We start from the raw sequence: 12,046 nt of genomic DNA, 5'->3' as shown, positions 1-12,046 counted from the left end.
ACAAAACAAAACAAAACGGATTTTGATCAAACAAAATTGTGAAGAGTATCAACTTCCATCGCAATTTTAAATTTTTCTTCCAGAACCCAAACACCCAGACAGGAAATCTGCCCCTGTGTAACTTGCTTCACAGGCCTGGCAGAAGGCCTGCCTCCTCCTCCTCGCCCTGCTCTGGGTTCCACAGCTGGTGTGCAGTCAGGGGTGTGCGTGGCCCCCTGGCTCCCGTCCTCTCCTGCCTTTCTGCTCTGGAGCAGGAGCACCTACCACAGCGGAGTAGCCAGTGAATCAACTGGCCAAACACATGGGCAGTCCTGCAGGCACATTGTGCTCTTATAGCTTCCATGGTTATGGGTAGCTCAGCCTCCAAAAAAAATAGGATCTTACTTTTCTAAATGCTTACAAGTAGTATTTTCTGCTATGGGTACAGACTGGAGAGTTGATTTTCAAGAATTTTGAGATTTTTGACTGCCTTTTTCTAGTGCCTTGGAAGCACTGTAGTAGTAAGAACACTGCAACCTTTTTCTCTCGGGTGTTTTAGCATGTTATTGATCCCATTTGGGATGCAGTAAATAGAATTTATTTGTTTTTCTAACTCAGGCATTGACAGAACAGTTGACCGATGAAGAGCTTGCACAAGGAAGACTTTATCCTCCGCTGTCTAATATCAGGGAAGTTTCAATTTATATTGCTGTCAAGGTGAGTATGAAGCATAAGAGTGGACTGTACTAGGAATGCTTTATGTGTATATTAACCTGCTGAATTGCACAGTATGACCCTTAAGCACCAGGTGCTTGGACACAAAATACCCAGTTCTTTCTGCCTTTAATAAGAGACACTTATAAAAATCTTGCATTTGTGGGATGCTTCAGTTTGGCAGTGATGATGGGCCAAAATTATGCTCCTTTGATTTCTGAAATTAAGTTTGCAGATCCCTGGTAAGGCATTCAGGAATTGTAAAAAGACTTTGGTGTTTGTCTTTATCCAGTGTGTGAGTCCTAAACATATTGCAGTGGGAACTTGGATGTTACGTGAGTGTAGTAAAAGGCACAAACTGCATGGTGATTTAACTTTTCAGGTTATGGAATTTTTGTATGCAAACAACATGGCTTTCCATTACCCTGAACCTGCAGACAAGAACCGTTACATTCGATCGAAGGTTTGGACCTACGAATACGAATCCTTCATGCCAGATGTGTATGACTGGCCTGAATCTAAGGTTCACTGATGTATCAGAAGATCGCACTCCTCAGGCAGTATCTTCTACTCTGCAGGGATCCCTTTTTCAGACCTATTTAAATCACGATCTTTGAGTCTTGTAATTTATTTTCACTCATTTTGTTGTCTTTTTTCCCATCTACCCTGTTTTCCACTTGACACAGATTTCTCCACACTCTTCCAAGTACCTGATAAATTGTATGGATGATGGCATCCATGGCAGGAATGAGAGAGCTCTCCAAAATTAATTTAAATAATGACATTGCATTTCTATCTTAGAGCCAGCACCATACTAAAGAATTCCATTAATGATGTTTTAGCGATGTGCATTTGATGATGAACTATAGCTCTCTCATCACTGCTGATTTCCTGTATGATTTATTTCTGCTTTTAATAATCCGTCTTCTAATTGTCCCAGTGTTGTCACACCGCATTATCTGTGACATCACCAGAGAGCATTTGTCAAAAAAAAAGGACAGCTTGAGACAAATTTAACAGCCTAATGGGCTTTCTGTTTTGTCTGATGTTTAAAGATGCCCGTGTCCAGACTTCCTTGTGGCATTGGCTGCTCTGTTTCTTTGAATGTGCTTTGAGGAGCAGCGTGGTGTGCCCATCTACAGCAGTGCTTGTATTGTTGTGTGAAATGTGCTATCAGGAAAAATGTGAATGAGTTAGTTATCCTTGGAAAGCCTGAAAATAATATTAATCACTTAACAGCTTTTAAAAACAAAGCTACACTGTTGCATAGTAAATTCTATCATATAAAGATAGGATCTGAAGTAATTCACAGAAATCTTTTAGAGATTTTACAAGGTGATTTTCTGCAGTGGACTCCAAGGTGGTGTACCAAAGGATTTTTTGTTAAATTTTTTAATTTTTTCAAGGTTCTGTTTCTTCTAAGCTAGGTTGTTTTCTCCCTTGCATGCCCTTGTTCTCACAGAAAGACTTGAGTGATGTTTTTATGACATCACTGACTCAAAAACTCCCAAGTGGACTCACTTGAACAAACCCCCCCACAGGCAGCTGATGAAGCTGAAACAGAAAGTGTTACAGGCAGCTATTGACACACACATTTACACAAGTTTGACTATTTCTTGTGCTCTCAGTCCAGTATATTCACTTCACTTTGAATTCAGGACTCGAAAGATGTAATGCTTAGAAGCTCTGAGTTGATCACTTCATCTTCCTCATTCCGTTTACAGGTTTAATTTGTGAGGGTTTCTGTGTGAAAACGAAAATTGTAAGTTGAATTTTTCCTTGCAATGAATAGTACTGCACATTTGATACAGACACTACAATGTGCATTCCTTTACATTTTGTTAGTGTCAGGTTTGACTGCCCTCCATTACTCTGTGTTAGCAGGCGGGGATGCGCAGAGATAGTTACGGTCTGTGGCTTCTCTAAATCTAGTCTTTGTAACAAGAACAGTGGTATGTCAGGAACAGAAATAAAGATAATGTGCTTTTCCATAGTTTGCTGCATCAAGGCAAAAGAGGACATAAATAAATAAATAGATAGATGTAAAAGGGCTATACTGGCAAACTTGAAGCCAGATTTTAAAGAGATGAAGTAAAGCTTGCTCAGGTTTTACCCATGGCAAGCACTCCTCTCATATCCTCATTTATATTGGAAAATGCAGTCTCCACAGAATAGCACAAAATAGAAGAAGGAAAATAGTCTCTGTACCCCACTAGACATGGTCTCTGTCACTCACTGCCTAGTCTCTGAATTTAAAATTGTGTTCATGTATTAGGTAAAAAGAACAGTAAAGTTTGGGAAGGCTTTACCTAAGTGGGGAGAGAAGACTGACTATATAAACACAGAAAACAGTGATGTGGGGAAAAGACTGTGTATTCAAACTGTGGTAAAGTGCTGTCTGTTGGGGCTCAAAATGCTACATTGCCGAACTGGGTGATGTACATGGTTTGCAACTTGTATATGTAAGTATATGTACACAAAAGACCAACACACACATATGGTGTTTTTAAAAAGAATGCTTTTTTCATATATTTTTGCTATACCTGGTTTTTATTGTATTTAAATTTGTGATCTTACTGAAAAATTATTTATTTAGTGTACACATTATTTTTACCTTCTGAAAATTCAACTCTAGCTGAACCCTGTTGCAGTGTGTCAGTGGAGTTCTGCATCATTGGATTCAAGTATATTGGGAACGCACACTTCCTCACTGCTGCCAACATACTAATTAGGCAGACAAGTAACAAAAATACCCCATGCACTGATCTTGTGTCCCAGCTTAGAGTGATCACAAAGGCAGGGCAATCAGTCCATAAATACAACTCTGCCTTACAAAATAAAGATCTACATTCGTCTGTTCAGTCTGATTATTTTTTTTCAGGTAAGGAGTCCAGTCACGGTCCATAATCCATGGGCATTGATAGTACTCAGGAAAACCTGGCGCTTGGGAAAATAATTTTGCTTTGGGTAAGAGTGATTTTGGTTCCCAAGGGGAGCTCCCGCGCCAGAAGCACAGGGCGAGGGAAGGTGCCTGTTCCGTGAGGTGCAGGCGTTTCCCTTCCCGGCACAGGCTCCCCGCTGTCCTTAGGCAGATGCCGAGAGGGATTGTTCGAAACTGGCCAGCGGTGAGATTTTCCCAAGTACAAATGGTCATGCACAATTTTTCTTGAAATCCCGCTGCACAGGTGAAGAAAAAGCCGTCTTTAACTGACTGGGAGGCTGCAGTTCCCGTACAGCCCTGCCCTGACAGGGCTGCAGACGGGTCGGAGCTGTAGCGTAGAGAAGGCCTGACTGTGTCTCTAACCTGTCCCAGTCATGGTAGCTAAGTTCTACCTGCAAGAATTCACCTATGCATACACACCTGTGGACATTGTTTAATCAGGTTCCATGGATCATCTACAGCTTGCAATATAGACGTGGTAGAATTTTACCTTTAATGTATAGCCATTGTTTTCCATTAGCAACAGTTAACATGTCAACTCACAAAGTTTTAAGTTCTCCCTTTCATCTTTTTCAGATTTTTTTTTAAATATATAGATTCATCTTCAGTTTTGCATATTCTTCAGATCTAATTAATCTTTTAATTAATTATAACTGTTAATCTTGCCACTTAGTAAGGAACCACAGTATCCTTTTTCATATTAACCTGATTTTTTCTATTTGCTGGCTTATTCAAAAGCATTTACTGATCTTAATCTATACAGAAAATTCTCTTAGGGAAAAGGTTGTCACCAGGATGCATTTTGTAACGCTGCATAGCATAAGTTAAGCTTACACCATTCTTTAAAATCATATATCACCTAAAGGATGACTAGTGTTCTAGCTCTTCACGCAGCCCTGGTGACTTTTGTCCTCCGAATGGTATGGAATTCTGTCTTTCATGTCTCTTTTGTGAGGATGCTATTCTGGATGTACAGAACGCTTCTGAGAGGAAACTCCCACTGAGGTCAGTAGCTCAGTCTTTTCCAGGACTGGTCTAAGACTTGCTTCCTTAAAATCAACAGGAGCAGGGCTGAGCCTCTTGGCAGCAATGTATGGAAATGGCTAGGGGAGACGAGAGGGTAGCTAAGGGAGCACAGCCTTTTTTTATTAAATACGGATGTTCTTGTTCAAAGATTTTGCAAAGGTTTGTCTATTCCTGAAGCCTATGCCCACATGCCAACAATTGATGTGTAGAGGAAGACTATTAAAATGTTGTGTCTGATAGATTTTAAAAACCGAATGTGACTCCTTGCATAAGTTCTTGGTTATGTTTGTGAACAGTGACGTTTCATGATGTTGTGTTTGTTTTCCAAGCTTAAAACAAAGCAACACTTTACATGCAGATGGTGTTTTAACAGATTTCCAGTGGTAGGTGCATGTCTTCTCTGTACTGTTGTTTCCAGCACGCTGTTTTGTGGGAGGGGGTAAAGTAACCCTTTGTCACACTCCTCTGGTAGTAATTGCAAAGATCAATGATACGCCTTTTAGTTTTTCATTAGCAGCCCTATTTGCTGACTATTCCTGTAGGAGAGTGGGGATCACTATTATACAGCTACAACTGTGAATTTTAGTTCAGCTGACTCTGGGCCTAAGTGAATCCAAGTTGTTGTCTTTCATTTGCTCCGGGTCTTCTTGATGTCAGAGGTGCAGATTTGAGCACCTCTGTCATTCAGATAAAAGTATCTACGAGACTTTCGGGTCGGACTGTAAGAACAGGACAGTTTGGACTCCAGTTCTGTCTCAGCTGTAAGCACTATTCCCGAGTTTAAGAAAACCACTGTTAATTTTGGACTGTCTTTAAGGTGACATGTACTGCTGTCCCGTTTCATAACAGCTGTATGTAATAAGCAGGAACTGTTGTTACATTGAACGCTGGAGCAAGGATAAAATCTAGAGCAAAGCTCTAATTGCACCCACTTGACAGCTGAATTTGAGCAATGTAATTCAGCTGCTGCTGGTGAAGGGACATCTAATTCTGGACGAATCTACCTTGACCTACCTACCCACTCCTGAAATACACATCACCATGGTATCTGAAAGCCTGCAGATGTTTTGGGTGAACCGCGAGGGAAATCCAGCACGCTTCAGACCTCTGCTTGCTACCGTCCCTCCCCGAATTGCAGCACTCGCTGAGGATGCAGCTTACTGGTGCCGGCTCCGGAGGGAGATGTGTGAACAGCTACATCGTGCGTGGGGAATCCTGTTCCTGGTGGCACAGTGGACCATGGCTACAGCTCGTGTAAAAAGCTCTCTTGTTTTGCTCGGGGTGCGGGACCCCTGCGGTGTGCGTTTGCATTCCCCAAACACCGAGCTGGCGCTGGATTGAACTGAACTCTCCGAGTACCTTTGACTTATCCTCTAGGTAGTTCCTGTGTAATGAAAATGGAAATAAAAATACCCCTAGGACTACGCAAACGTAATAAGATGGCCAGTTTGTCAAGAAATAAAATGTCAAAATAATTTACATTTATTTCTATCCTAAACAAATCTACCTTACGCAAATAAACATACGTCTACTGGAGTGCTTGTGAGAACAGTTCTAGCCTGATCTGTCTGGGGTTGACTTTACCTGGGAGGGTCACTGCTCAGCTGAAACTAAAATTGTATTTAAATGTGAACTGGTTGGGGTTTTTCCCTCCTTTACAATGTTGTAACTCTATTGAAATGTGTGTTCTGGTCTTCTATTTTCTTAGTAAAATGCATTCCCTTTGCCTAAATTACATTCGATTTTGTTTATTCCGAAACAGTGACACCTGACCGAGGGGGAACTGCCACACAGTTGCCTAAACCGAATTCACCCTTCTTTCCTCTTGTCCCTTGCCAACGATCAGCAAACACAAGCGGGTGCTTAGGCTGGGGGTGAAGCGATTAAAAGGTTTTTATCCCACAGTTGGCTTTCCCAGAGCGGCTGGCTGCCTGGCAGCACGTTTAAGGCGGCTCTTGGTGAAGGGACTGGGAGGAGGAGGGGGGTGTGGGTGTGTGTGTGTGTGTGACTTCGCTGTTTCCACAGAACACGGAGCACGGCGGGGCCGTGTGTGTGTGTGTGACTTCGGTGTTTCCACAGAACACGGAGCACGGCGGGGCCGTGTGTGTGTGTGACTTCGGTGTTTCCACAGAACACGGAGCACGGCGGGGCCTGCCCGGCGGGGCCTGCCCGGCGGAGCGGGGCCCGGCCCGCGGCCTCTGCGGCGGCCCGCGGCGGGGGGAGGTAAGCCGGGCCTGGGGAGCGCGGGGAGCGCGGGCCGGGCCGCTGCGATCCCCGCCTTCCCTGAGGGGGAGAAGCCGCCGTCCCCCCACCCGCCTCCGCCCGGCGGGGAGCGCGGGAGGTCGGCGAGGCGGTGTATGGATAGCGGCGGGGTTGGACCCTCGGTAAATCTCCGCTTTAGGGCTGGTCGCAGCCCACGGACACAAACTCCGGGTGGAAGGCCCGAGGCCGGCTGGGCTGGGAGGTTTGTTGATCTGCTGTCGCAGGCCGAGGCGGGGGGGGGGGGGGGGGGGGGGAAGGAAGATAAACGTTTTTGTTCCTCGCCTTTTGAGGGTGCGATGGGCATTTCATCCTGCCCCCCGCCCCCCAACACCACCCACCACACACACACAGAGCTCCTAGGTCAGGGAACGACAGGCGCCCGGGTGTGCCTGTGGGTACGGCAGCGGAGGAGGCTGCAGGAAGTTGTGGGCGGCTCCTCTAAAAGCAGCTTAAACCTGAGAGATGGTGACTTTTGTTCTTGAAAGGTGCCTGGAGCTGTTGAGCCACATGAAGTTTAAAGTGAGGTGGAAATACACCTGAAGACGGGGTAGGAACCACGTCCGGGAAGGCTGAGGCTGGAGAAGGCACGCCCTGTAAGGTAAAACGGCATCAGAGCCACACGCATGGATGTTCTGCTCCCAAGGCGGCTTTCAGAAAATTGTCCTGCCCCTGAAAACCTGCCACGGTCCTTGTCAGGGTAACACAGCGGGTACATAAACAACTGGGGTATGGAACCTGGTTGTGTAGATCCTTCTGCCACAACAGGCGCCCCGTGATCCGTCACGCAACCTTCAGGCTACGTCGAGGCCTGGTGGCGTTTCATTTTTAACACCGATGAGTTTCCAAGGGTGCCGATGAGAAGGTGAAGTAAATCGGGTCGCTCCTGCCTCTGGCAATCTCTGGGGTGCAGTGGAGGGGACCGAATCTGTCCCCGCTGCGGTGCCAGGCTGCCCGCTCCTGACGTCCAGGAACGGCGTTTAAATGTCATCAGTCCCTGGTGTATGCCATTCTGAAGAGGCTTTTAGATGAAAGCACATGCAGGAAGATTTAAAATAAATAAATAAATAAGGAACGTTTAAGTAAAGCGAAGAGGAAAGAATATGTGGCTTTAGAGATTAGAGCATTTTCAGCTGGGTAGGGCTATGTCTTTAGGTAACAAGCAAAGGTTGTGTCTTATGTTTGGGCTGCGTGTTTACAACCTTGCACTGACATAAACAGGAAATCTGCTGCTTGTAAATACTGTGTTGTCTGAAAGTCATATCCCACTCCAGGGAGATTTTATATTTTAAGGGAAGGGGAGTTTGATCCTCACCCTAAAGTACAGAGGATGCCTTCATTTAAACCGAAAATGTTTCTTTCCCAGCATAAATACGTATGTTGAGTGGCTCCAAATCTCTCTCCAGGTGGCATACCAACACATCCAAAATGTCGATGGATGTAACTTTCCTTGGCACAGGCTCAGCGTATCCCTCTCCAACGAGAGGAGCATCGGCGTTAGTGCTTCGCAGGGAAGGAGCGTGCTGGCTCTTCGACTGCGGAGAGGGAACTCAAACACAATTCATGAAGAGCCATCTCAAAGCAGGTCTGTGCTGTTGAAAGGCACTGTGAGGAGGGAGGGGGAAAGGTTTCATGAGATCTAAACAAAGTACTTTGTCCTCGTGCTCGTTGTATTTGAATACACGCTAAACATGCATGAGCATCTGTGTATGGGTGGCAGCTGCTGAACCTGCTGTGCAGTAATCCTTGATTGACCTTTGGTGAAGGATTGCGTTCGAGAACCAAACTCTCCTCAATTTATTTCTTGGGCTTTGCAATTTCAAACGTGGACCAGAGACCAGCTTTAAGCGGGCACAGTTTGTATTTATCTGAAGACAGCTATAGGCAATACCTGCTGGGAGTCTTCCTGTCAATGAATATCGTGCTTTTGTTTTCAAGTAAAACTGCATGTACTCATGATAACTTTTACATTTTGGCAAATAAAGTAGAAACCAGACTTTACTTCAGTCACTGTGAGTTTGCAGTATACAGTGGCAAGAGCCACTTCAGGCTCTCAAGTTATAAAGATGAAATTATCAATTATAAACAGAAAACCAACCTCCTGCTCCCCCAAAATCTGAAGCTATCAGGTGATTTAATGACTAAGTGAATATACTAATTTTTACTAAATTTACTGATTTTTACTAAATTGTTCTTAGAACAAAGAGAATCTATCTTTCCTATCACATGCTGCAGAAAATGCCTTATCCTGAGGAACTGGGAGCTCAGCTAGCAGAAGAGTCTGAGGCAGCCTTATTAAAGTACACATGTCTGTAGTAAGAGAAGATTTTGAGCTTTTTTCATCTAGCAAGGGCAGGGCCAGTGCATGAGAGCTGAAGTGAGACAAACTCAGACACGAAACAAAGCCCAAATCTTTAAGTGCAATTTTTCATCTGTTCAAAACAAACTAATCAGAAACCATGGGGTTCTTGCTTTTTAAAGAACTTTGAAATCAAACCTGGATGCTTTTTCTTTTTTTAATTATGATCATTTCATGTGCTAAATTCAAAACTAGGAACGATACAAATTCCCCTTTCTCATGAGTCTACAGTTTTCACGTAATGCATGAAAGTGCAACCACTTTCTAGCACTTTGCATTTTAATATGGCAGATGTCACCAGTCGATCCTGTTCCATGCTTGTAGCACGTTTTGCTTAGAAGCAACTAAAGCTTCTGTCTCGGCAGTTTTTTCTTCACAAATCGAGCCAAAATAAACCTTGTGTGGAAACCTACTGCTACTGTGGAAAAAACATACTTTGTGTTTGGGATTTATTTCTTAAACACTGGTTTTACTTCAGTTTCCCTCCTTCCTTATTTCCTACTTCATGCCAAAAAGTGATTATCTCTGAGTTGTTACGATGTTCATTTATTTTCCTGTCTTTTTCTGGTTTGTTTTTCGTTCCCTGTTGTTCTCATTGATAGGCAGAATTACCAAGATCTTCATAACTCATCTTCACGGCGACCACTTTTTTGGACTTCCTGGCCTGCTGTGTACACTTAGCCTCCAAAGTAGCCCTGACCCAAACAAACCACCTGTTGATATTTATGGACCATTAGGACTGCGAAACTTCATATGGAGGAGTATGGAGCTCTCCCATTCAAAACTTCTCTTTCCCTACACTGTTCATGAACTGGTACCTACACGGGACCAGTGCCCCGCAGAAGAATTTAAGGAGTTTTCTCACTTGGACAGAGGTGAGGTATCTCCCCAGGGAGCACAAGGGAGAATACTCCACCTGGATCCAGTAGAAAACTCTTACTTGCTGGTAGAGGATGAGCAGCTGGTTCTGAAAGCATTTCGCCTATTTCACAGCATTCCTTCCTTTGGCTTTGTGGTGGAAGAGAAGCCCCGGACCGGTAAACTCAATGTACAGAAGCTGAAAGACCTTGGTAACGACTTTGACTTATCTTCCCTCTTTTTAAATGCCTAAATGCATGTGTTCAAGATGAGTGGCAACCCTGATTTTCAGCAAATGTAACAAAATTGGATTTGCAGGCAGCTGAAATCCTTTTATGATTGCCTTTCTAGGGGTTCTAGCAAAGTAGAGCTGCTGTATCTCTCCATAATCCATTTTAATTCAATTTTCCACTTTCTATTAAAGACATTTTAACACCTCAAGCCAATGCAGCAGTCTGAATTGGTGTGTAACACTAGTGCCAATTAATTTTGCAGACCACTCTCATACTGGAAAGAGGAAACAAGTTCAGATGTTGAAGTTGAAAAGGCGCAACATGGCTTTCCGGGAAATGTATGGCCAGTGTGTTTGCGTGACTTATTGACTTTAATATGAAGAATATAGTTTTTCATTGAACACAGTTTCTGCTAATGTTACAAGCTCTTTATTTGTATCAAGTATGTGAAATATCAATTACTCTTTATTTTGAGGTTGTATTTTTTCAGTGAGACAGCTCTATATATAGCGTATCTCAAGTGATTTATTTTTCTTTTTTTTTTTTTTAAAGCTGACACTCCTCATAATACTTATAGGCTCTTTTGTCTTTATTTACCAGGAGTTCAACCAGGTCCTCTATATGGGAAACTGAAGAATGGAACTGCAGTTGTTCTAGAAAATGGAGTAAAGATTTCTCCTTCTGATGTCTTAGAAGATCCTATTCCTGGAAGAAAAATTTGCATTTTGGGAGATTGTTCAGGGGTGGTCGGAGATGCAGCTGTGAAGCTTTGCTGTGAAGCAGATGTACTGATACATGAAGCCACGCTGGATGACACCCAAGAGGAAAAGGCCAGAGAGCATGGTCATAGCACTCCAAAAATGGCAGCAGATTTTGCAAAATTATGTAAAGTTAAGAAACTGGTTTTGACTCACTTCAGTCAGCGGTATAAACCAGCTTCTCAGAGAGGTGAGGGAGACATGGACATCACTGAACTGAAGAGACAGGCAGAGTCAGTGTTGGATGGTCAAGAAGTAACACTAGCTGAGGATTTTATGACAATAGAAATTCCAATGAAAAAGTAAAAATAGTAGTGTTAGCAAGCTCTGTATGAAGACATAAAGTAGGATGGTGTTGGATAGCCCTTAAAAATAATGGTAGGGATTCTGGTATCCAGATTAGTTCTCCGCTCCATTGCAAGCTGGAGAGAGTACCAGGTACAGTTAGCATTGCTTTTGTAAAGCAAGAAAAAAGGATACTCCCGACATCTGCAACTTGGAATAAATTAGTAAGAGGTGGTTTTGGACATTGACCCTCCCCAGAAACCGAATGTGTAGACTGGCACAAGCCCCCACAGCCCAGGGGTTTTCCCTGGACCACGGATTCCTGAAGCAGGGCACTGGATCGTTTGGTTTAATACAGCCCTTGGGAATGTTTGTGCTCTGCACCAGAATTTAAGATATCTTGCCTGTTAGAAGCTTTTGAGCAACATCTGCTTCGAACTTGTATACAGTCTTTTGTAACTGTTATCCAGTTTCTATGCGAGAGGACTATTACACTGAAACTAATAAAGTATTTATAGCTCTGCCAAGTGTTTGTAACTGGGGCTGTTGCTATGCTGAAGTTGAGCTCTTATAGTTCTCCCTTTGCATGTGAAGTTTTCTCATAAATAAATACAGTTTAGGCTTCCTGTCAAAA

General features: G+C 43.5%; 2 protein-coding genes across 5 annotated transcripts in view; both read left to right on the top strand.

Moving 5' to 3' along the window:
• Window positions 1-6,392, top strand: part of ME2 (malic enzyme 2) — a 36,642-nt gene extending 30,250 nt beyond the window's left edge. Inside the window, exons 15-16 of the mRNA XM_033011183.2 lie at window positions 598-696; window positions 1,076-6,392. Coding sequence (XP_032867074.1) covers window positions 598-696; window positions 1,076-1,225 — 249 coding nt within the window. The 3' untranslated portion in view covers window positions 1,226-6,392. The remainder of the gene's footprint in view (window positions 1-597; window positions 697-1,075) is intronic.
• A 135-nt stretch (window positions 6,393-6,527) lies between these two features.
• ELAC1 (elaC ribonuclease Z 1) lies at window positions 6,528-12,046 on the top strand. 4 transcript variants are annotated; one of them, XM_042804923.1, is made up of 6 exons: window positions 6,528-6,550; window positions 6,740-6,883; window positions 7,408-7,520; window positions 8,326-8,504; window positions 9,881-10,348; window positions 10,970-12,046. In XM_042804923.1, the coding sequence occupies exons 4-6, from the start codon at window positions 8,348-8,350 to the stop codon at window positions 11,431-11,433; spliced, it is 1,089 nt and encodes a 362-aa protein (XP_042660857.1). In that variant the 5' UTR covers window positions 6,528-6,550; window positions 6,740-6,883; window positions 7,408-7,520; window positions 8,326-8,347; the 3' UTR covers window positions 11,434-12,046. The 4 variants fall into 4 exon arrangements, with proteins under 4 accessions (XP_042660857.1, XP_042660856.1, XP_032867109.2 ...); XM_042804922.1 differs by lacking the exon at window positions 6,528-6,550 and having other exon boundaries at window positions 6,646-6,883; XM_033011218.2 differs by lacking the exons at window positions 6,528-6,550; window positions 6,740-6,883 and adding an exon at window positions 6,945-7,044.

This window comes from Tyto alba, unplaced genomic scaffold, assembly GCF_018691265.1.
Source record: "Tyto alba isolate M040663 unplaced genomic scaffold, T.alba_DEE_v4.0 Super-Scaffold_42, whole genome shotgun sequence".
NCBI classification, from domain to species: domain Eukaryota; kingdom Metazoa; phylum Chordata; class Aves; order Strigiformes; family Tytonidae; genus Tyto; species Tyto alba.
This window is presented reverse-complemented; position numbering and strand designations above follow the sequence as displayed.

Coding starts and splice junctions, on each gene's coding strand:
- ELAC1 (XM_042804923.1), top strand. CDS start 8,348: ATGTCGATGGATGTAACTTTCCTTGGCACAGGCTCAGCGTATCCCTCT. Junction 8,505..9,880: donor GAAGAGCCATCTCAAAGCAG/GTCTGTGCTGTT, acceptor TCTCATTGATAG/GCAGAATTACCAAGATCTTC. Junction 10,349..10,969: donor ACAGAAGCTGAAAGACCTTG/GTAACGACTTTG, acceptor TTTATTTACCAG/GAGTTCAACCAGGTCCTCTA.